The sequence below is a fragment of the Harpegnathos saltator genome, unplaced genomic scaffold (assembly GCF_003227715.2).
Source record: "Harpegnathos saltator strain DR-91 unplaced genomic scaffold, Hsal_v8.6 scaffold37, whole genome shotgun sequence".
In the NCBI taxonomy this organism is placed as follows: domain Eukaryota; kingdom Metazoa; phylum Arthropoda; class Insecta; order Hymenoptera; family Formicidae; genus Harpegnathos; species Harpegnathos saltator.
This window is the reverse complement of record NW_020230172.1, coordinates 1,149,692-1,169,393: the sequence shown is the minus strand read 5'-3', so window position 1 is coordinate 1,169,393 and position 19,702 is coordinate 1,149,692. Positions and strand designations below refer to the sequence as shown.

The following is a 19,702-nucleotide window of genomic DNA, read 5'->3' as shown; positions in this document are numbered from 1 at the left end:
TGTCCGTGCTGCAACCATAGTTGCCATCTCTATGCCAGACCATGCCCGGAGGTCTAAGAGCGAGGGTTAGAGAGAGGGGAGGAGCAGGAAAAATAAAAATATGTATTAAATATTAAATCTTCGAATACATGTTGCTGTATTAAAGTCTCCTCTATACACATATATAATAAACACATGTGTATTAAACGATTTGACACGTCTGGAGACGCATGATGTATCGTTGCCTGCATCCCGTTCTCTTCGTCCTGTTTCCCTGTATAAAATGTCGAATTGAAACATATTAAAAAATATTGACATTTTGAATATGTCTGAATTCTGCTTTCTGATCCGAAGAAAAGGATTGAAAAATATTAGTTCCCATTAAATTTTACTGCGCTAAATGCGAGACGGGAGTGGTGAATGCTTCGCATTAAAAAGGATTCAATTCATTTCAAATATGCCTTGTATTCAATCGCAATCGATAATTTTCAAATGCGAACTTTCGCATTGAAAAGTATTCATTTCTTTTCTTAATTGTTTTCAGATTCAGAGGCATACAAGATTTTCACGTTTTATTCCCCGTAGCATTGAAAAGTATTGGCCCGCGATCCAATCCGAGATTTCCACAAAGCAGAATTCACGACGAAATCTCGTGAATGCGAATAATACTTTTAAATATGACATTTTATACAGGGTTCTCAATTCAGCATTCCGTCCGCTCCGGACATTCGCTCGTGGCACTGACAGTGGCCGTCGGTGAGCATTCGATCCGCTTGGAGGAGCACGTGTTAATTAATGCGACGAAACTTCGATTATAAGATCTGCGAGTCGACGAAATATCTGAACTTTTAAAAAAAGCATCAAAGAAAATCACGTTGATGTTGTCATGGGTGAAATCTCACCCTGGAATATACTTTTTTATTTTCGAAATAAAAAGAGCCAAACAAATGCAATTAAATGTTATTTATCATCATTATTATATTATATTAGACGAAAAGTAGAAGAGTTATTGTCCGCAGCGGATAATCTAACATTTAATAAAAACGAGACAAAATTCGCATGGGATGAAATTCTACTCTTTAACACTACCATGACCTTTAATTATTCTCCAAAAACGGCGTCATAACAACTTTGACACTCTGTACAATTAGTTGCTAACACATTTTCTAATCGTACACATTCCTCTTTAATTAACATAAAGCTAACAAATATCCGATGCTTCGATAGAATAATTTTCTTTATTTTCAGTAATCAATAAATAGTAAATCAATGTCGCGTACAGTTGAAAGGCCTCCTCGCCGAAAAGTTCCCCTCGTCGTTACGGAACTTTCGAGAAAAGAAGAGACGCCCAAGGGCAAGTCTCTCTTGCTTCAACCGCCGCCGAGGCCCGCAATGTTTACATCGCGCCGATTGTGTGATCAGCTCACGAGCGACGACACTTTTTGCCCTTTGTATTAATAATCGCGCACCTCGCGTACTCGATCTCATTCCATCAGCAGCAGCCGTGCGCAACGCGCTCGTCACTTCTGTCTATAATTGAAAGAAATATATCTCGTCGGTCCTCGAGATACTCAATCGGCATCGCGTTGATTAACCGCACGGTCGAATCGCGAGTATCGGCATTAGAAGCGTGAGCGAGTGAAATCCGAAGGACTCCAGCAGCCGGGAAGCAAGACGCCGGCAGTGATACGTCACGTTTCCAGGTGTGTGGAATCATTTATTATGCGGGAGGTCTTCGATAACGAGAACGGACGTTTGACAAATTTTCCGGGAATAAGAAGTCGGAATTTCGCGCTCGGCATTCACGATCCGTCATCATCCGACTAGTAATCATGACTTTATGAATCTGCAATTACTTTCGTCAATCTCTGTCTGTCTATCTATTTATTGCGTTATTGTATACAAGAAATATTGATCCAGACAGGGACGGATAACGGTCCATGAACGCGGATTTCTAATTCATCATGTTCTCAATCAAACATTCTGAATAATTCTCAACTGTGTGAATATACCGGTCTTGTGTACAATATTCAGCGTCATCACCGCTTCTTAGACTGCGACTTTTTTTGTTTTCGGTCAGCGCTTCTTTCAAATCTGTTTACTTTCGTTATGGCATCTAAATTTAAATGTCCATTCGTAAAAGAGTATTTTCGAGAACACACAACTGTTGTCTCCGTTTCTTGTTGTCATTTTTTTCGTCAGCTCTTTCAAGAGCTCCAAGTCCTATTTAGACTTTCAATGTCAATGAAGAAAAAAAATCGTAGCGAATATTCTCCACTCATCCCGACCAAACATTCTTTCTCTACCGCAGCTTACCAACCAAGAACGCTAAATTTTTGTTCCAGACGTTGCGGGAAGCAAGTCCGGCGGACGCGGATGCCGCATCGGAGGATCCGATTCGGGCAGAACAGGCAAAGTTTACAAGTTTCCTACACATCTGTGTTCAACTCTTTACAATCTTTGCCTTTGCAACTTGTTCCTCATCAGCTCTCTTGAAAGCTTCATGTCTCATTTAAAATTTCAATATTGGAACAAAAATATAAAGATAAAAATCCCATATCAAAATATTTCCGTATTTTCGATTTGTCTCGATTAAAGACATTCTCTCTCTACCGCAGATTATCAACTGGGAAAACTATTTTTCTGTTTCAGTTGTTGCGGAAAGCAACAACAATCCGGCAGATGCGGATGCCGTACCGGAGGATCCGGTTCGGGCCAAGCAGAGTCGATCGGAAGGTAGTAAAGTTTACAAGTTTCCTACACATCTGTGTTCAACCTTTTACGGTCTTTGCCTTTGCAACTTGTTCCTCAACGGCTCTTTTGAAAGCTTCAAGTCTCATTCAAATTTTCAATGTTGAAACAAAAATATAAAGATAAAACTTCCGTACCAAGATATTTCCGTATTTTCGATTCGTCCCGATCAAAGATATTCTTTCTCTACCGCAGGTTATCAACCGGGAAAATTAATTTTCAGTTTCAGTTGTTGCGGAAAGCAACAGCAATCCGGCGGACGCGGATGCCGCATCGGAAGATTCGATTTGGGCCAAGCAAAGTCGGCTTGAAGGTAAGTTTACAAGTTTACTATAGTCCTCTGCTCGACCCTTGGCGATCTAGAGCTGGGATATAATTTCCGGCTCGATTTGAATTACGATCGCAGAGGGTAAACTACTCTTTTACTCGCCCGCACTCGTTGGTCTGATCTGATGAGCGTATGTGAATTTTTTGTTACAGAGTTGAAGCGGAACGTGGCCGGCTCTGACTGCAAGTCGTTTCGATGAGTAAATATAAAATGAAAAGAGAAACAAAATTCCGCATGACCGATGTGGGACTAGATAAAATATCGTTCGAGTCAATGCAAATTGCAAATAGATTCTTGCATGTTGGGATTTTGCATGTGTGTGTTTGTGACATTGAATAAAATACATTGCTCGAAGCAATCAGGGGATTACTTGATCGATATCCTGCATTACATACGAGATTTAAAATACCGAATGATTCTCTTTTGATGTTCAGTCATCTGAATAAGAGACATTCATATCTACAAACGCGATACGGTCATCAGCTGCTTTATTTTTATTTTTCAAGCGGGCCGCAGAATTATTTAACGACAATTATTCGACAATATTCAATTGTCCGTGTAAAATATATTCATATGCATAAATGCCGATACCGTTGGCTACTTTTTTTTCATTTGCAAAACAGGCTGTAGAATTATTTGGCAATATTGTCCATATATCACGATTCCTATTGTCTCGAATAGCGTATAATGCGCGCAGAAATTGCGCCAGCGCACGCCGAGCTTGAGGTATCCTCGCTCGCGTGTCTTTGAATATCGCGACCGCGGTTATCAAAATACGCGTTTTTATCCGCGCTGCTAACGCTTAGAAAGAAGGCTTAAATTCTCATTTCGCCAAAGTATCGCGAACGTAAGCTTCGTCGTGACGGAACTATCATGCGTGAAAACTTTGCCCCGCTCTCTCTCTCTTTCTCTCTCTCTCTCTCTCTCTCTCTCTCTCTCTCTCTCTCTCTCCCTCCCTCCCTCCCTCTCTCTCTCTCTCTCTCTCTCTCTCTCTCTTTGCGCTCCTTCGGAGTGACCGGTTTCTGATTGTCTAATCTTTCCTCGCATGTATTCGCGAATATTCTCGTAGATATCGATACTCCCGCATTTTCGCGACTTTTCAGACGCGATCGCGAAAAGTGCTGTAAAAATCCGTTGGTCGGATCGATAAATTTTCACACGGTTCTTGCTCCTCGCCGATCGAGTTTATAGAGTCCATTTTGCAGCGCGTAAAAAGTTTTCACCAATGTCGTAAAACGCTCGTTGTTAATTGACGCAAATATCGCCGCTTTAATACCGCGTATCGACCGTGTCGCGGAAGTGTGGTGAAAGTGTAGCAATCAACGTGGGACGCGCTGCAAGATGGATGCTGCGTGACATGGAGAGCGGCAGCGGACATGGACGGATATTGGCGGATCTGGTTGGATGCAACGAGACATTATCAATATCATCATCGGTGAGCGTTTGACTCAATGCTCGCAGAGAGCTCTTTTATTATTACATTGTGCATGCCGTAAATTTGCATTGACTTTTGTAACGAAAAATATATTCCATATATTGTTGCCATATATTGTTGCCGTATATTGTTGCCATATATTATTGCCATATATTGCCATGTATTATCGCCATAGCCATATATTATGGCCACTTGGAATCGCGCGAGAAAACTGAATTTGCCGATAATTGCAAAGGCACGCGGCAGATGTCACGGACGGATGACAGCAGCTCATCTCAGGGCTGCCCGATAACAATGCTCTTGCTGCAATTTAACTTTAAATCACAGCGGCCTCCAGTCGCAGGAAATTTTCGATCGCTAACTAACCCCTCGAGTGGAATATTCCCGAGAAGCGCTCTTGACATAAACGCTGGTTTATAACCCATATAGCACGTAGTATTATGTAATATTACGTGCTATGTGGGAAACGAACTTGCCTCGTTAGGGCCTCGTCGCGGTATCGTTGTCGCGGAAAATAAGGAAGAAAGGAGTTAAACATCCGCACCGTTGTGAAAAGAGGAGCGATGGCGTCCCTTCGCGAGTAGAATGTTAGGCCCTTGCGAACGCGAGCGTTAAATTCCACCGCGGCTGCGAACGTCCCCCGATTAGTTTTTTCGCGGAAACTGAATCTTCATAAAGGCTCTTGCAGACCAGCGCGATGCGCGACGCGACACGCGATACGCGACACACGATCGCAAAATTAGATCTTTTCATGTCTTCACATAGACGCGATGATCTTTTCAATTGGTCTGTTCTTTTTAATAGCACTACTGAACTGATGCAATAAGTTAGAGTGAGACAAATATATTTTTCTCGCTTTAACTTATTGCATCAGTGCAGCTAAAAAGAACAGAACAACTTAATGTATGCTAAGCTTATAGGACGCAAAATATTGACAGCATTTTTTCAATGGAATTATTAATGAGAGAAAGGAAACAGTTTTTACTTTTATTATATCTTTCGCAAATAAATAATAGAGAAATTGATACAAATATAAAATGTTTATCTTGTTTGTAGCTGTACTTTTTTATTTTTGGTAACGCAGGGGAAATCCTTCGTGGATACCCCCGACCCTTGGGGGGCCGGGGATTATGTCGGACTCTTACCGACAAAAACCCGTGCGGGATGTCTACCATTCGGACTGTTGTGAGCGGAATTAGGGGAACTGCTCCCGCATTCCCTCCCCAAAGCTGCACCACTTGCAATATAACTATCATTTTCTTTGTATTTCCTTAGAAATGTATCTCGTAAATTTTTCCACTTTTTTTACAAATATTAGGGTCTGTATCTTTTTAAGTAAAAATGATAATTATATGTAAAATAATAAAAGTGCAACAAAGTAGAAATTTAAATAGTGAATAAAATATAATATGAATCTTTTTTAAGTACATACTAAAGGTATACTATAAATCGACCCACTTCTTCCCAAGCTTTTTGTATTATGTTCATTCCTCTCATTTTTATATCCAATCTGTGATCCCATAAACATGACCTTTCTTGTACTTCTGATATTAAAATTTCTTCAAATACTTCAAATGCTTGTAAGTTTAAAGATTTATTGGGCTGAAAATTTAATATATAAATAGAATTTATTTAAAATGACTATTGTTTAACAAATGATGTCATTCAGTGACTAACCTAACATAACTAAAACTAATTAATAATTATTTATACTTACATCTATATTTTCTATATCTGCTTCTATATTTTCGTCGAGGTATTCATAATCTTCATAATCTGCCATAATAAATTTAACCGTCTGGTCCTGAGCACATATTGTGGAAGCTTGGCAGAACGAGAAAAACTAGACTAATTGGTTCGCACGGGACGAGATGCTGTTTCCGCCAATGGCAACCTCGCTCCTCGGTCGGCATCGCTCATCGCGCGCGACAAATCTTCAAACTTAAAGTCATTCTACAATACGTGTCGTAAGTTATAAGTCGTAAGAATTGGCGAATCATAGTCGATTATTACAAAAATAATCGGTTATAATTGGTCAGTTCTTACGGCTTACAACTTACGACACGTATTGTAGAATGACCTTTCGGCTAATATTACATGTGTCGTACGACAAGCTTTTCGGATACATTGATTGACGTACGCGAAGCAATCCTAGAAATATTCTGTTTGTTAACCAATCAACGTATTCGAAAAGATTGTCGTACGACAAATGTAATATCAGCCTAGTCAACTTTTTTGCGACGACGTGATCTATCGTGCGACGGATGTGACGTTCGGAAAAGCTGTACGCTCATTGGACATCGCGTTGGTCTGCAAGAGCCTGTTGCGGAATCAATTAACGAGGCAGTGGTTGCGGAGGAGGTTTTTGTAATAAAACCATAGTTTTATTTTGAGAAAAGGAGTCTTATTGACTTGGCCCTCTAGCTAGCGCGCTACAACTGTAGTCTTAGAGATAGATACGTCCGGTTCGGTCGACCGGTGGACTGGCCCTCTCTTCCTTCGGTGACGGCAGCCGATTTATAGACTCGTCGCCGAGGGAATCTTGCAAATTTTGCGGAAACATCACGCCACTTGCGACCTTCATCCATGCAGACCGTACATTCTTTGCCTATTGCCTTTTTTGGACTTCCGCTGGGTGACGTGATGCTTAACTTGTAACACGTGCGGTGCAGGCGGAAGTGCTTCGCGTGGCACTTTCGCCATATAATTAATGTATATTAATTATGGGATCGTCAGGCTCACTCGGGGCATGACAAGCCTTAACTCGCGCATGATCATACGTTGACTCTATCGAGGGTGGGAGATTGATGCGGGAGTTGATGATATAAGCGTGACAAAGTAGTCACACATTTTATGATGGGGGCGCTTCTTTCGTCGGTGATATACAGGGTTATCGAAAAGTATCGGACGCCCCTAATATCTTCAGTTAGAATGCATTTTGGAGAAAATGTCCAATAGCAAAGTTATATGGTTTCAAGCGGGGAGTAAGATGATGACCTGAACTTTAACCTTGACCATGTCCTTCAAGATCATTTCAAGGTCAACCTTATTTTTTTAAATGGAATTCCCAACATTTTATTACATATTCTTATAGCTTATCTCGAGAGCTTTCCAAAATATTATAATGAAACATTTTTTCATTAAGTACTTTTTGAGTTATAAACGTTTGAAGTTAACAATTTTTTGACACAAAATGTAAAATATCTTGTAAAATATTATTTAGTTTTCAGTAATCATAACCTTAATACTTTTGTGCGCGAAATAATGAGACCAATTAATTGGTTTAAAGAAAATACATTAATCGAAAAGTGTCGGCTCCCCCTAATATTTTCAGTAAGAATGCATTTTGGAAAAATGTCCAATAGCAAAGTTGTACGGCTTCAAGCGGTTATGCTAGTAGGCTATGCCGGAAAACTGCCCGAAGGTGAAACCTTCGCGAGAAGCTGCTCGAATGCGTGATGTCCAAAGGCGTTAGCGGGAATCTGCCCGAAAGCGTTGGCGGGGCCGATCTTTATTGTCTCACTCTCGCAGGCACCAATAGTAATACAAGCTCTTGAGCAAACAATGCGGATCACTAATTTGAATCTTTGATACAGTGCTGTTTTCTTCTTAGCGAGCAGCAGTCACCTCGTGGACGAAAACGAACAGCCCCAAAAATTGTTTCTGTAACAAAAGAAGCCATTGCACTTTAATTGATTGTCCCAAACATCTTCATTTTGTTTCCAATAGCCCAGAATTTTTTCGTAAATATTATTAATTGATCTATTAGATTTTCAGTTGCTCAACGAGCTTTTTGCTAGTGCTGGTTGAAATAAACAAATCGATAGTTGAACCAACACTTAATAATTAGTATTTTTCTCTACTTAATTATTTAGATCAATTTCCTATCACTTACCTGATTAATTCTTCTTTGCTCTAATTAAGAATGGCGGAGCTTTCTGAAAGAGATCGAATAACATTGTTAATGATGTGAGGATGGGGAGATCAACAAAGAGGGATAAAACAGTAACGCGATTATTTAATGAAAATTTTTGGAATGAAAATAATAGGATCTCCAAAAGTACTGTAATCCGTACTATTCAACGTTTCGAGCACATTGGTAACGTTAAAAGCCGCCCAAGATTGGTAGACGTAAAACAGCAACAAATAATGATAAGGCATTAGATTTTTTACAGTCTTTCGTTGAAAGTCCCCACATTTCCATCAATCGCGTTGCACAAGAACACGAAATCGGTCATGCATCTGTCAGTAAAATTCTGAAATTGAATAAATGGCATCCATACAAACTCCATTTGGTCCAAGAGTTGTCCGAAGACGATTTTGATAGACGTATCGAATTTTGTGATCTTATGATGGAGATGATTGTCGACGATCCTCTATTACTTAATAATATTGTTTTCTCTGATAAGGTAACATTTGAACTGACTGGAAATGTAAATAGGCACAATTGTAGATACTGGAATGACGTTAATCCTCACTGGAAAAGAGACAATCATACCCAATATCCACAAAAAGTTAACGTATGGGCTGGTATTCTTAATGATAGACCAGTTAGCCCTTTCTTCATTGAAGGCAATTTGACAGCACAAGTATACACAGTCATGCTTCGTGAACAAATTGTTCCAGCTATTCGAGACATAGCTGGTGGAAATATGGATGAAATTTATTTCCAACAGGATGGAGCTCCACCTCATTATAATGTCATTGTCCGTCAATATTTGAATGAGGTCTTTCAGGATAGGTGAATAGGGCGAAGGGGTCATATTGAGTGGCCACCTCGGTCTCCGGACTTGATCCCACTTGACTTCTTTTTATGGGGTTACTTGAAAAGTAAAGTTTATGCCACCAAGCAAGATTTAGATGATTTAAGAGGGAGAATAACTCGAGAGATAGAACTAATACCGCCGTTCCGGAATGCGGTTTCAGCTGTTTATAACAGATGGGCATGTTGCCAGGCTGTTGAAGGGCAACAATTTGAACATTTGTTGTGAATTGTTTGGTACAATTGAATGTTTTGCCCAAGCTGATCAATTGGAATGAAATTCGCCTTAACTGGTCGGAATCACACACCACTCTTGCCTTAACTGGCCGGAATCACACACCACTCTTGCCTTAACTGACCGGAATCACATACCACTTAACAAATTGTTAACTTCAAACCTTTATAACTCAAAAAGTACTTAATGAAAAAATGTTTTATTATAATATTTTGGAAAACTCTCGAGATAAGCTATAAGAATATGTAATAAAATGTTGGGGGTTCCATTTAAAAAAATAAGGTTGACCTTGAAATGACCTTGAAGGACATGGTCAAGGTCAAAGTCAAGGTCATCGTCTCACTCCCCGCTTGAAACCATATAACTTTGCTATTGGACATTTTCTCCAAAATGTATTCTAACTGAAGATATTAGAGGGGTCCGATACTTTTCGATGACCCTGAATATCAAATTGATTTTGCGTGTCATGTAATATCCTTCGGACTACACGGACATTATTATTTTGATCATTTTGATTTCTTTGTTATTCTCTAAGAATTATCCAGAACGCAACTACCATGTTGAATGACTCAATTGTCGTGTGAAATGTTTCGTTTTTCACAAATTCGTATAAAATTTTTCATTTTGCACTAATTCACAGAAGTTTTTCACTTTTCATTAGTTCACGCTAGGGAAAAGATTCATGATCGCTGCCCTGAGCAGCTGCAATGCTTCTCCGATCATCTATGTCGGCGCGCTTCTACTCCTCAGATTTCTGTCATTAATAACTCGATAATTATTGCGAATCTCGCAAAACGTTATGGGACTTTTATGTTTGTCTCAACCCAATCTACCCTCACACTTCGAGTTGGCAGCTAATTACCGGACACTTCGTATGATCTTCATGATATTAATCATACACAATGTCAATTCTTTTTTTTTTTGCACATGTTAACATGTTAATTCATGTTATAAACGCGTAACAATGTGCGAGACCGTGCTTGTCAAGTACACTATTGTGGTTGTAGCACGGACATAAACCGCCTGAAAGTGGATGTAGCACGGACTGCCACCACATGCAGATTTTACCGCCGAGTCCTGAAAGTGGATGTAGTATCGCAGTTCCCTTATCAAAATGGATGCAGATGGCGCCCTTTCCCAGTGCGGAAAGTCGGTGTCGCCGAAAACACCGTGTTGGCCGCTTTCAGGTTCCTCTCTGGCATTGGATTTCATGAAATCTAGTAACATATTGGAAATACTGCTTTCTTGTAGTGTATTTTTAATAATTTATCAGCTCTTACGGATCAAACACAAAAACATATACCGTATGCTGTTTGCCTTTCTTCACAATTTATAAAAGTGTAACATATTGCAATAGAAAAAAATAAACAAGAAGGCAAAGAATGAGCATCCAGTTTCTATTATTTCTATGAAGACGGCAGTGTCACCATGTCATTAGCTGTCCAGTTATTTGTATGACAGCCAGTCAAATACATTGATGATCAATTTTAACAATACCGTTAACTTTTATGGATCTTTTGGATTTTATTTTAATAGAAACTTACAATTTACATAATATTTTGGTATATTTGACATAATATTTCCTCAAATATATCATTAATTCTCATGATCTCATGATTTATTATTTTGTGGTTCTTAGAATTAAAAACATTAATATTGATAAATGCAATATTTCTAACACTAAAGAATATACATGTTACTCTGTTTTCAATGGTGGTGAGAAGTACCGTGTAACTGTTCTTATAATCATAATAGCACTGAAAATAATTTCAACATTAATATACATAAGTATGAATTTGTAAAGACATAGAACATATAACATCAGCAACAATAAATACCTTAATGTAGCAATCATTCCAGCTGGCATTATTTTGCCAGTGTTATAATATCGATATCCCATCAAACTTCCCAGAACTGTACTGGTTCCTAAGAAAATTGCAACATTAGTAGGATCTTGTGAAGTTTGATAAGCTCCGTATCCTAACACAGATCCGAAAAGTAAACCAGCTCCCAAGGAAGGAATAGAATCTGGAAAACGTCAGGCATTATTTAAACACTCTGTGTGAGTACATCAAAACACTACAAATATGATCAATACACTTGTGCTTAGCTAATGATGCACTCTCAACTGTGAATTGTCGCAAGCTTTTACTTTGGAAGCTGACATTACGTATACATATAAAAAATGAAAAGTCATCATAATAATATAAACTCACTGGATTTCACGTAACCTAATATTCCACCGCCAGCAACCGCAGCGGCGTAGGCAAAGGCAGGAATATCGATAGTCATTTTGATAAAATCCAATTTAGCACTGATTCAGCACAGAACAATCGACGTGCCGCATAGAATCTATTGATTGATCTACTTTCCGATAACGAGCACGGAATGATAAGCAAGATATGGAGTATCCTTTTGCACAAGCGTTACGAATTATATAAACACGTCGATATGGCAAACTCACAGAAGAAGCTTTTCCCTATTTTCCGTGTTGCACTTTTACCGACGTATTGTCGATGCGACGCGAAGCTACATGATAATTAAATACCATATATTTCTTATACACTGTACGAAAATCGGTGTAATTTCTAATAATAAAGAGCAACATGCGATAACACAAGATTGTTCAAAATGACATTGGTAATGCCATCCGTCGCTTGTTGACCAATCACATACTGGCATTAAAATCGATTTCTTCGAATGATTATGATTGTGACATTTCTTCAAATTCTACAATTATATAATTGTACAGTTCTCGCAGGATCGAGAATATGTTTATTGCAATTCTATAAGAAACATTCTATGCGGATATATCAGATAAGATACTCATTATCATCAGATGATCATCATTATCATAACAAAATTGTGTGAAAAATATTTTTCTACGTTTGCTTTTGTCTTGATGCTGTAAATAAAAATCAAGTTGGAAAAATGATCGTTAACACTCTGATATCACTTATAACCAGTATAAGATATTTGCAATATCAATTTTAATATTGTTAACGACTTTTGACCGCACATGAAATTTAACACGAAATTCTCTCTGTCACGGCGATAAATATTGTCAATCATTATTATGAAAATTCATTACGTTAAAGTTTACGGAAACTCATGCCGAATTCGCATTTTTCGCGTTCGTTAATGACGGAAACAATCACTCGTGTGATTTATCTAAAATCTCTAGTATGATATAAGTTGATGTAATCGGTATAAAGGATACTTGAATGCGAAGTGTAATCACATATCGCGCGCGTCAACGATTAGACTTGATAAATTGTTCGGGAATTTTCTCTTCGTACAGCAGTTTCAGTCCCTTTCTTGCGGTTAAATAGGAGAGTCACGTTCGTTTACGTCGCTTTTTGCCACGAGCGTATAAGTACCCTGACTGTCAGAACGAGACGTCAAAAGATATCTTGCCGTGAGGAGATCATTATTACTCTTCAAATATGGTACCCCACGATTTGCTGATCAACACCGGGAATATACTCTGTCTTAGCGAGGCGAAAAAGAAGGCGAGCCAAAATTCCACAGATGAGGTTAGTCAATATTGCATAACATTTCTCTACCGGCACGAAACAATTAATAACGTAACAGTCATTGCGATAGCACAAATTATCGATTTATCATCATCAAGGTTATGTCGTTTTGTACATGACGTATTTTTTCGAATCTATCTGGCGACATTAATATACTTTTCGTTGATTTATTTCAGTTAATCGAAGCGTTGAAAATTATCCTAAATGACAAGCAAGGCAAAGGGGATAATGCAACAATTGTATGTATATAGTCTAATGATTTGATGTAATCAAGAATATTTTTGTATTTGAGAAATTTTTATTAATTGTAATTTTAGATTAATGGTAAGGAGGACATAAGTCTACAAAACGTTGACAGAAAAGAATTGAAAATTACTATAAAAGTATTTATCCCCTCACCTGATGAAGATTCACTAAAACAAGCATTGGATCAAGGTGTGTTAATTATTGCAATAATGTATCTGTATGTGTTTCTAACATTATATTCTGTTACAGCATTTAAGGCACTCAATACGGATATTATAGAATCTTTAGTGATAGCTTACAAAAGTACCGAAGAATCAGAAGATACATTATCATCGTTGAAACGCATATGGTCTGTAGTAGAAGAATATGTGAAAAGTAACAAACTGGCCAGTGTTGGTTTGAGTGATATTAATACAAACATATTCATTGAATTGTTCCAATGGGCCAATGTAAGAATGTATTATTTGTATAACATGGTCATTATAACTCATTCTCAAATATATTTACTATTGAATTTACCATATCTATTATTTTTATCTGTTGTTTTTAGATAAAGCCAAATATTGTCCAAATTAACTTAGCCACGTGTTGTGTTGTTCCACCAGCTTTGCAGACATTCACCAAGGAAAATGACATTCAATTATTAACACACAGTGACCCGTGTCGTAAGTGTTTACCAATTGTGTTTTCCAGTTGAAAAACAGTCATTTGTAAAATATAACATTTATCTGTTACCTTGCTACTTTTTCTTTACAGAAATCCTTCCTCAAGAAGTGTTGGAAGAGATTTTTGGTGATACCGCTCGTTTACAATGGCTAACTAGATATCAGGTTCATCTCAAATGCCGTGGTATCTTATCATCAAAAGGGTACTTTGTGTGTGTTAATAAGTTAAATGCCGAACCTTAACGCCAGTAATAGCACTAAAGATTATTTCTGTTTATTGGTGAGGAATTTAATATATATATGTAATATATATATATATTAATAATAATAATAAATAATAATAATAATAAATAAATATATATATATATATATATAAATATATATATATATTTATATAGTAAATATATATATATATTATAGTAAATATATATATATATATATATATAGGGCACCCTTCCGTGATTATTTTGCATTAATTATTCTGTATGACTTGCTGAAGATTATGCAAGGAAGATTCGTAAAGAAATAAACATAATATTATAATTTATTATTCTTAGCATTTTTAATATATTTTAACGTACATATTTCTACGGGATTATGAGATTTTGTAAGGCCTGTATAAACTTTTTGTAGCAAGATCGCAAGTAGCATTTTTAGATTCATGTCTATAACCTATTTAGGGAATAAATCGTATACTCTCAATTACAAATACAGAGTAGTTTGTAACAGGCTTGCACAGTTATTCGGTCCAATTTTTTATGATAAACAGACAATCAAGTTGAATTTCACGAAGCGCTACATTTTCTAAACGTATTGTGAAATACAATTTGAGATGCGTGTGTAAATTTTCGCTAGTAGGTAGTAACGCATAGAGGTAAACGTGAAGCCGCAAAAGCGAAAAGGGATCGGGTAGCGTTGGGTACGAGCGATCGTTACAACCGGAACGTTTTCAAGATAACTCATGTAGTCGATGTTTTTGCGTGATCTTGAAAACATTCAAAATTACGAAAATAAAACCATTTTGTTCCAAATTGTGTCATATTATTGTCGTATTTTGTAGTCATTTATTTGAGAGCAGTAGTATATAAACAATATTTTTTCGCTTTTAGCGTTACTTTGGGTAAAATATATTCGATTTATTACATATACATTATTAGAATTAGAAAGAAAGCTTTCGAAATATTGAATCTGCGACAAGCAGAAAAAATAAATGAGAATAAATGAGAACCGGTATACTAATTTTATGCATCGTAATCAGCTTTCATTTGTCCCCACTTATTTTTTCTACTTTTAAGTGTGTTTCATTTTTTTTTCTAATACGAAATTACATATTCTGGTACCCTTAATATATACTTGTTTCATTCTATAAAAATAGATAATGTAGCATAGTGCGGGTGAAAGGGTCAGTCCTGCTTGGTCCTCAAGCGGTTCGCGGCCCTTGCTAGCGGTAGCCGATCAGGAGCCCTGTAGGGCGGCGGTGACATAGTAGGAGAATCCTTCGTTTTGCGTGCACGTGTGTGTGTCCTCGGCGTCGCCGTCGTCGTCGTCGTCGTCGTCGGCGTCGTAGGCCGGCCCCGATATATGCGCTTCGTTTTTTCCCTTTGCCTTCGCTTACTGCTGCTGCTGCTGCCTCCTCGGATCTTTTCCCTTTCCTGCGCGTTCTACTACTCTCCAGCGTCCTCTCCTCCCGCTCCAGGCAGCCCTTTTGCGTTGAGCCGCACCGCGTGGCGCGCACACACATACACATATAGAGACACACGTGTACATCGGGGGAGACAACGAAGCGGTAGGAGATGGGGGACCTTCAGACGACTGGAGAATCGCGTAAACGTCGCCTCTTGCTCTCCTTTTCTCCCCTTCCCACCAATGGCAAGGACTTGGTGAATGTTTAAAATGACAAATTAAAATTGTTACAACAAAGAACCCGATGCAAATTTCGCGAATGTGCGTATATAAGATGTATGCTTATCCAGATGACACAAAATATCCTGAGATTATCCTGGATACTTAAAGACATCTTACGACACCCCTCAAGGCATGTCCTGAACACATTCTGAATGATTTTATAACATCTTATGTCATTTGGGTATAATCGGCGATACACGGACGCGACAGCTTGAATGTGCCCTTTAAAAAAAAGCGCGCCTACTATTTAGAAATCCGTCACTGCTCGCCTTCCCCCACGTTCCCTTTTCCCTAACTACCTCTTCCTCATTGTCGCACGAGCCTATCGCCGACATATCCACCCTCTTTCATATACCTTTCTCTGTCTCGCATCTCGGTACGACTTATTCCTTCCTTCTTTCCTTCCTTCCTTCTTTGCTTCCTTCCGCCCTTTCGTCTTTCTCCTTTATTCTTATTTTCGGGTACGCACGCATGCACATGTGAGAGAGCAGCGTATGTATTCGCTCTACCTTCCTCTTTCGCTCTCACGGCCGTCGCCGCCGCCGCTGCTGTCGCCGCCGCCGCTGCCGCCGCCGCCGCCGCCGCCGACGACAACGACGACGAAGAGCGAAAAGCAGGCGGGGTATGCGAGCGTATGCCGCGCGATACTATGTTATGCCTGCGGATCGCGGGTCTGACATACTTTGTATGTTAATGCCACATAATGTCGGTTTTGTTCCTCTTTTCAGCATTTATTTGTTCGGCTCTCCACCCTCCTCGCTTTTGTCGCGAGCGCACGCACTGCGATGTATTCGCGCCACGTATATCGTGCGTGCGTGTGGTAAACCTCTGTGTGGCACCGTGTCTCGCGATCTCAATAATCTAATAATTCGTGAGGAAGATCGCTTGTGTGTGTTTGTGCGCACAAATAAAACGTCGAGATTTATCCGGAAGTCGTGGTGCATCCTTCATTCGTCGTGTTGATCGAGGAACCTGTCTTGAGTGAGAAGGACGGGTCAGGGTGCCGCTGAGAGACCTCGCGTTCCAAAGTTTCGACAAACGCTGCGCCTTCTGTTTCCCCTTTTCTTCTGAAACGTATTTTACGGTAAGGATTACAAACATGACATTAGAGATACGAAAATCAAGTTAATATAAGCGAGAAGTAAACAGTAACGACACTAGTGCGCGCGGCAGTAGCGGGCAAACGCAAAAGCACCCTCGCTCGGTCCCGCGCGCGATGCAAAGACGGGGTATAAATAAGCGACTGTCGTTTGCGGAAGCAGAAAACGGGCAAAAGGACAGAAATGAAGAAGAAGAAGAAGAAGTCGAGGAAGAAAGGGAGCCAGCGACGGAGAAAGGAATAAATAAGTCGGGGAGCGCGGGGAGAAAGAAAGAGCAAGACGGAAAGAGAGGGAGGAAGACAGAGAAAGAGGCAGAGGGAGAGCGAGCGAGCGAGCGAGAGCGAGAGCGAGAGAGAGAGAGAGAGAGAGAGAGAGAGAGGAGTCGGCAGCACCGACAGTGGGTCCAGCTCAAGTCCCTTGTCGCTTTGCTCGACCAACGTCCCGATCTACTACTTTCGCGGTATACGACCGTCCTTTCGCATTGAAAGCTTTTATTTCCGCGGTGTGCGCGAAAGCGCGTTCGCTGGGAACGTCGAGGAACAGGCTCTGGCAGGTGTACCGGCGTTTCTCGTTATCCGGAGAGGCCACCTCTCTCGGATTACAGCTCGTGCTGGAAAACGACAGACGGATCGTCCATTAATAATTTATGATAACGATCGAGTGATCTAAAATAAATCAATCTTTACATTGAGAAAGCATTCTTACGAATTGCGCTTAAGGAGCCTATCCAGAGGGATGTGACGAGCTTTCCGCGTTTCTCGATCGACTATCTTTCTCTCGAGTTAATCACCAGAGTGTCATGATAAATAGACAAGACAGAAGTAGATAGATAGGTAGATAGATAGGTAGAAATCAAAACGGGGTGTCAGCCTGTCCTGGAAAAAAAAACGAGTCGTTTTAAAATTAGAGGAGCAGCGGAATATCGCTAAAGATGAGACACCCTGTATGCGTAAGCGCTCACGGGCGCGCAGGCGACGCGCATATGCGGTGGCTGCGAACAGAACAGAACAGAACGGAACAGAACAGAACAGAACAGAACAGAATCGAGCAGAACAGAACGGAGCGGAAACCGAATGAAACGGAACAGCAGCGGTGAACGCAGCGCGGAGAAGAGCGCGAGCTGACTGCAGCCGGGGCGCAGCATGTTTATTGGCGCATCTCTCAGTCTTAAATCTTTATGTTGTCTCCGCGACGGGGTCTGCTATCCCCCTGTCCCATTGGCGGGGCCTCGTGGCCCCCATGGATAAAGAGGGAGAGAAAGGGAGAGAGAGAGAGAGAGAGAGAGAGAGAGAGAGAGAACGAGCGAGAGAGAGAGAGAGAGAGAGAGAGACAGAGAGAGAGAGAGAGAGAGAGGGAGAGAGGGAGAGAGAGAGGGAGAGAGAGAGAAAGGGAGAATCCGAGGCAGCGCCTCGCGGTAAAGGAGAGCGAGAAGGAGAAGGTCCTTTCGTCGGGACGGAGCGAGAGAAGAGAGGCGCTCGCACGGGGAGAGATATATCTTCCCGAGTTTGCGGTCGCGAAATCGAGTCAAGAGTCGGTCGGACAACCAACGACCGACCGAGAGGCGCGTCCACCGCATTACGCACACAGAAGCCGCGATTTTAACGTACCTGTAGAAACGACCGGCGCGCCGAGGGGAGAGAATATCCCGCGACGTGCTAAGAGCGCCGTGCAGGTAGGAATTATTAGGAGGATGTATGCTTTCTGGTCTTCTTGCTCAAAGTTGCGGGACTCGTCTTCGAGAATAAAGCTGAGCAGCAAGAAAAACGACGCGGGAAAAACCGAGTGACGAGGAATCGCGCTTCGCGGTTAATTATGTCATTAATTAGATCGCGGTAGTGTACACTTAGACGCGGTACTCGCTCAGTCGTTCTTGTCGTCGATCCCCTCCACCCCCGGGCTAAAGATGGCTAACATGTGGGGGATTTTTAAGTTCGCTCGCTGATGAAACTTCCGGTCCAATGAGATAACCCAACTATTGTTTGAAAACGAGCCCTCCTATTGGACGTTCAGCTTCGTGTCAACCGCTATCTGGAGGAAAGTGGCATTGAAAGTAACGAAGAGAATATTACGCTTTTTGTTACACAAAGGACCAAAGCACAGGCTTTTGCATAACGCATAATACATAACGCATAAGAGAATAAACCAATTAGTTTTCTTCATTTTCCTTCTCAGGACAAAAATGAAGAACTCTGATCGGTTGATTCTCTTATGCGTTGTGGATTATGCGTTATGCAGAAGGGCCAGAGCACAGACTTCATAACGCATAATACACAACGCATAAGAGAATCAACCAATCAGAGTTCTTCATTTTTGTCCTGAGGAGGAAGGGAAATGAAGAAAACTAATTGGTTTTATTATTCTCTTATGCGTTATGTATTATGCGTTATGCAGAAGTCTGTGCTTTGGCCCGAAGTCTGTATTCTGGCCCTAAGGTCAAGAGCACAGGCTTTTGCATAACACATAATACATAACACATAAGAGAATAAACCAATTAGTTTTCTTCATTTCCCTCCTCAGGACAGAAATGAAGAACTCTGATTGGTTGATTCTCTTATGCGTTGTGTATTATGCGTTATGCAGAAGTCTGTGCTCTGGCCCTTATTCTTCTCAATTCGCCATGTTTTCTACTAATGTAGGAATAGAGTCACTATTGGTAGGAGTTTATCTTGATAAACAAGCGTGATTGGTAAGCTATCATGCATACATACATGGGCTGCATTCAGCAGACTCAACAGTTGGACAACATTACTAGATTTTCCA

At 40.2% G+C, this 19,702-nt stretch overlaps 2 protein-coding genes and 3 long non-coding RNA genes across 5 annotated transcripts; 1 reads left to right on the top strand and 4 right to left on the bottom strand.

Annotated features, from left to right (window-relative positions):
• Window positions 1-8,096: 8,096 nt before the first annotated feature.
• Window positions 8,097-8,424, bottom strand: LOC112588997 (uncharacterized). The gene is made up of 2 exons (XR_003113168.1): window positions 8,389-8,424; window positions 8,097-8,156 (listed from the first exon to the last, which is right to left on the bottom strand). It is a non-coding gene; the product is annotated as an uncharacterized LOC112588997 (long non-coding RNA).
• A 2,612-nt stretch (window positions 8,425-11,036) lies between these two features.
• On the bottom strand, window positions 11,037-12,058 carry LOC105188735 (transmembrane protein 14C). The gene is made up of 3 exons (XM_011150352.3): window positions 11,707-12,058; window positions 11,329-11,518; window positions 11,037-11,247 (listed from the first exon to the last, which is right to left on the bottom strand). Exons 1-3 carry the CDS (start codon window positions 11,780-11,782, stop codon window positions 11,187-11,189), a joined length of 327 nt encoding a protein of 108 aa, XP_011148654.1. The 5' UTR covers window positions 11,783-12,058; the 3' UTR covers window positions 11,037-11,186.
• Window positions 12,059-12,670: 612 nt separating this feature from the next.
• On the top strand, window positions 12,671-14,237 carry Gclm (Glutamate-cysteine ligase modifier subunit). Its single transcript, XM_011150353.3, has 6 exons — window positions 12,671-13,026; window positions 13,203-13,265; window positions 13,344-13,461; window positions 13,522-13,721; window positions 13,823-13,937; window positions 14,029-14,237. The coding sequence occupies exons 1-6, from the start codon at window positions 12,937-12,939 to the stop codon at window positions 14,178-14,180; spliced, it is 738 nt and encodes a 245-aa protein (XP_011148655.1). The 5' UTR covers window positions 12,671-12,936; the 3' UTR covers window positions 14,181-14,237.
• A 719-nt stretch (window positions 14,238-14,956) lies between these two features.
• On the bottom strand, window positions 14,957-16,410 carry LOC109504361 (uncharacterized). The gene is made up of 2 exons (XR_002163003.2): window positions 16,198-16,410; window positions 14,957-15,813 (listed from the first exon to the last, which is right to left on the bottom strand). It is a non-coding gene; the product is annotated as an uncharacterized LOC109504361 (long non-coding RNA).
• Window positions 16,411-16,448: 38 nt separating this feature from the next.
• On the bottom strand, window positions 16,449-19,050 carry LOC112588992 (uncharacterized). The gene is made up of 4 exons (XR_003113161.1): window positions 18,550-19,050; window positions 17,648-17,817; window positions 17,335-17,552; window positions 16,449-16,909 (listed from the first exon to the last, which is right to left on the bottom strand). It is a non-coding gene; the product is annotated as an uncharacterized LOC112588992 (long non-coding RNA).
• Between the last annotated feature and the right edge of the window lie 652 nt (window positions 19,051-19,702).

What these genes read in the sequence shown, in the direction of transcription:
- LOC105188735 (XM_011150352.3), bottom strand. Translation starts at nt 11,782, where the DNA reads ATGACTATCGATATTCCTGCCTTTGCCTACGCCGCTGCGGTTGCTGGC. An exon ending in ATTAGGTTACGTGAAATCCA is followed by an intron (nt 11,519 to 11,706) that starts GTGAGTTTATAT and finishes GACGTTTTCCAG; the next exon opens with ATTCTATTCCTTCCTTGGGA. An exon ending in GGAATGATTGCTACATTAAG is followed by an intron (nt 11,248 to 11,328) that starts GTATTTATTGTT and finishes AATTATTTTCAG; the next exon opens with TGCTATTATGATTATAAGAA.
- Gclm (XM_011150353.3), top strand. Translation starts at nt 12,937, where the DNA reads ATGGTACCCCACGATTTGCTGATCAACACCGGGAATATACTCTGTCTT. An exon ending in AATTGTTCCAATGGGCCAAT is followed by an intron (nt 13,722 to 13,822) that starts GTAAGAATGTAT and finishes TGTTGTTTTTAG; the next exon opens with ATAAAGCCAAATATTGTCCA. An exon ending in AACACACAGTGACCCGTGTC is followed by an intron (nt 13,938 to 14,028) that starts GTAAGTGTTTAC and finishes TTTTCTTTACAG; the next exon opens with AAATCCTTCCTCAAGAAGTG.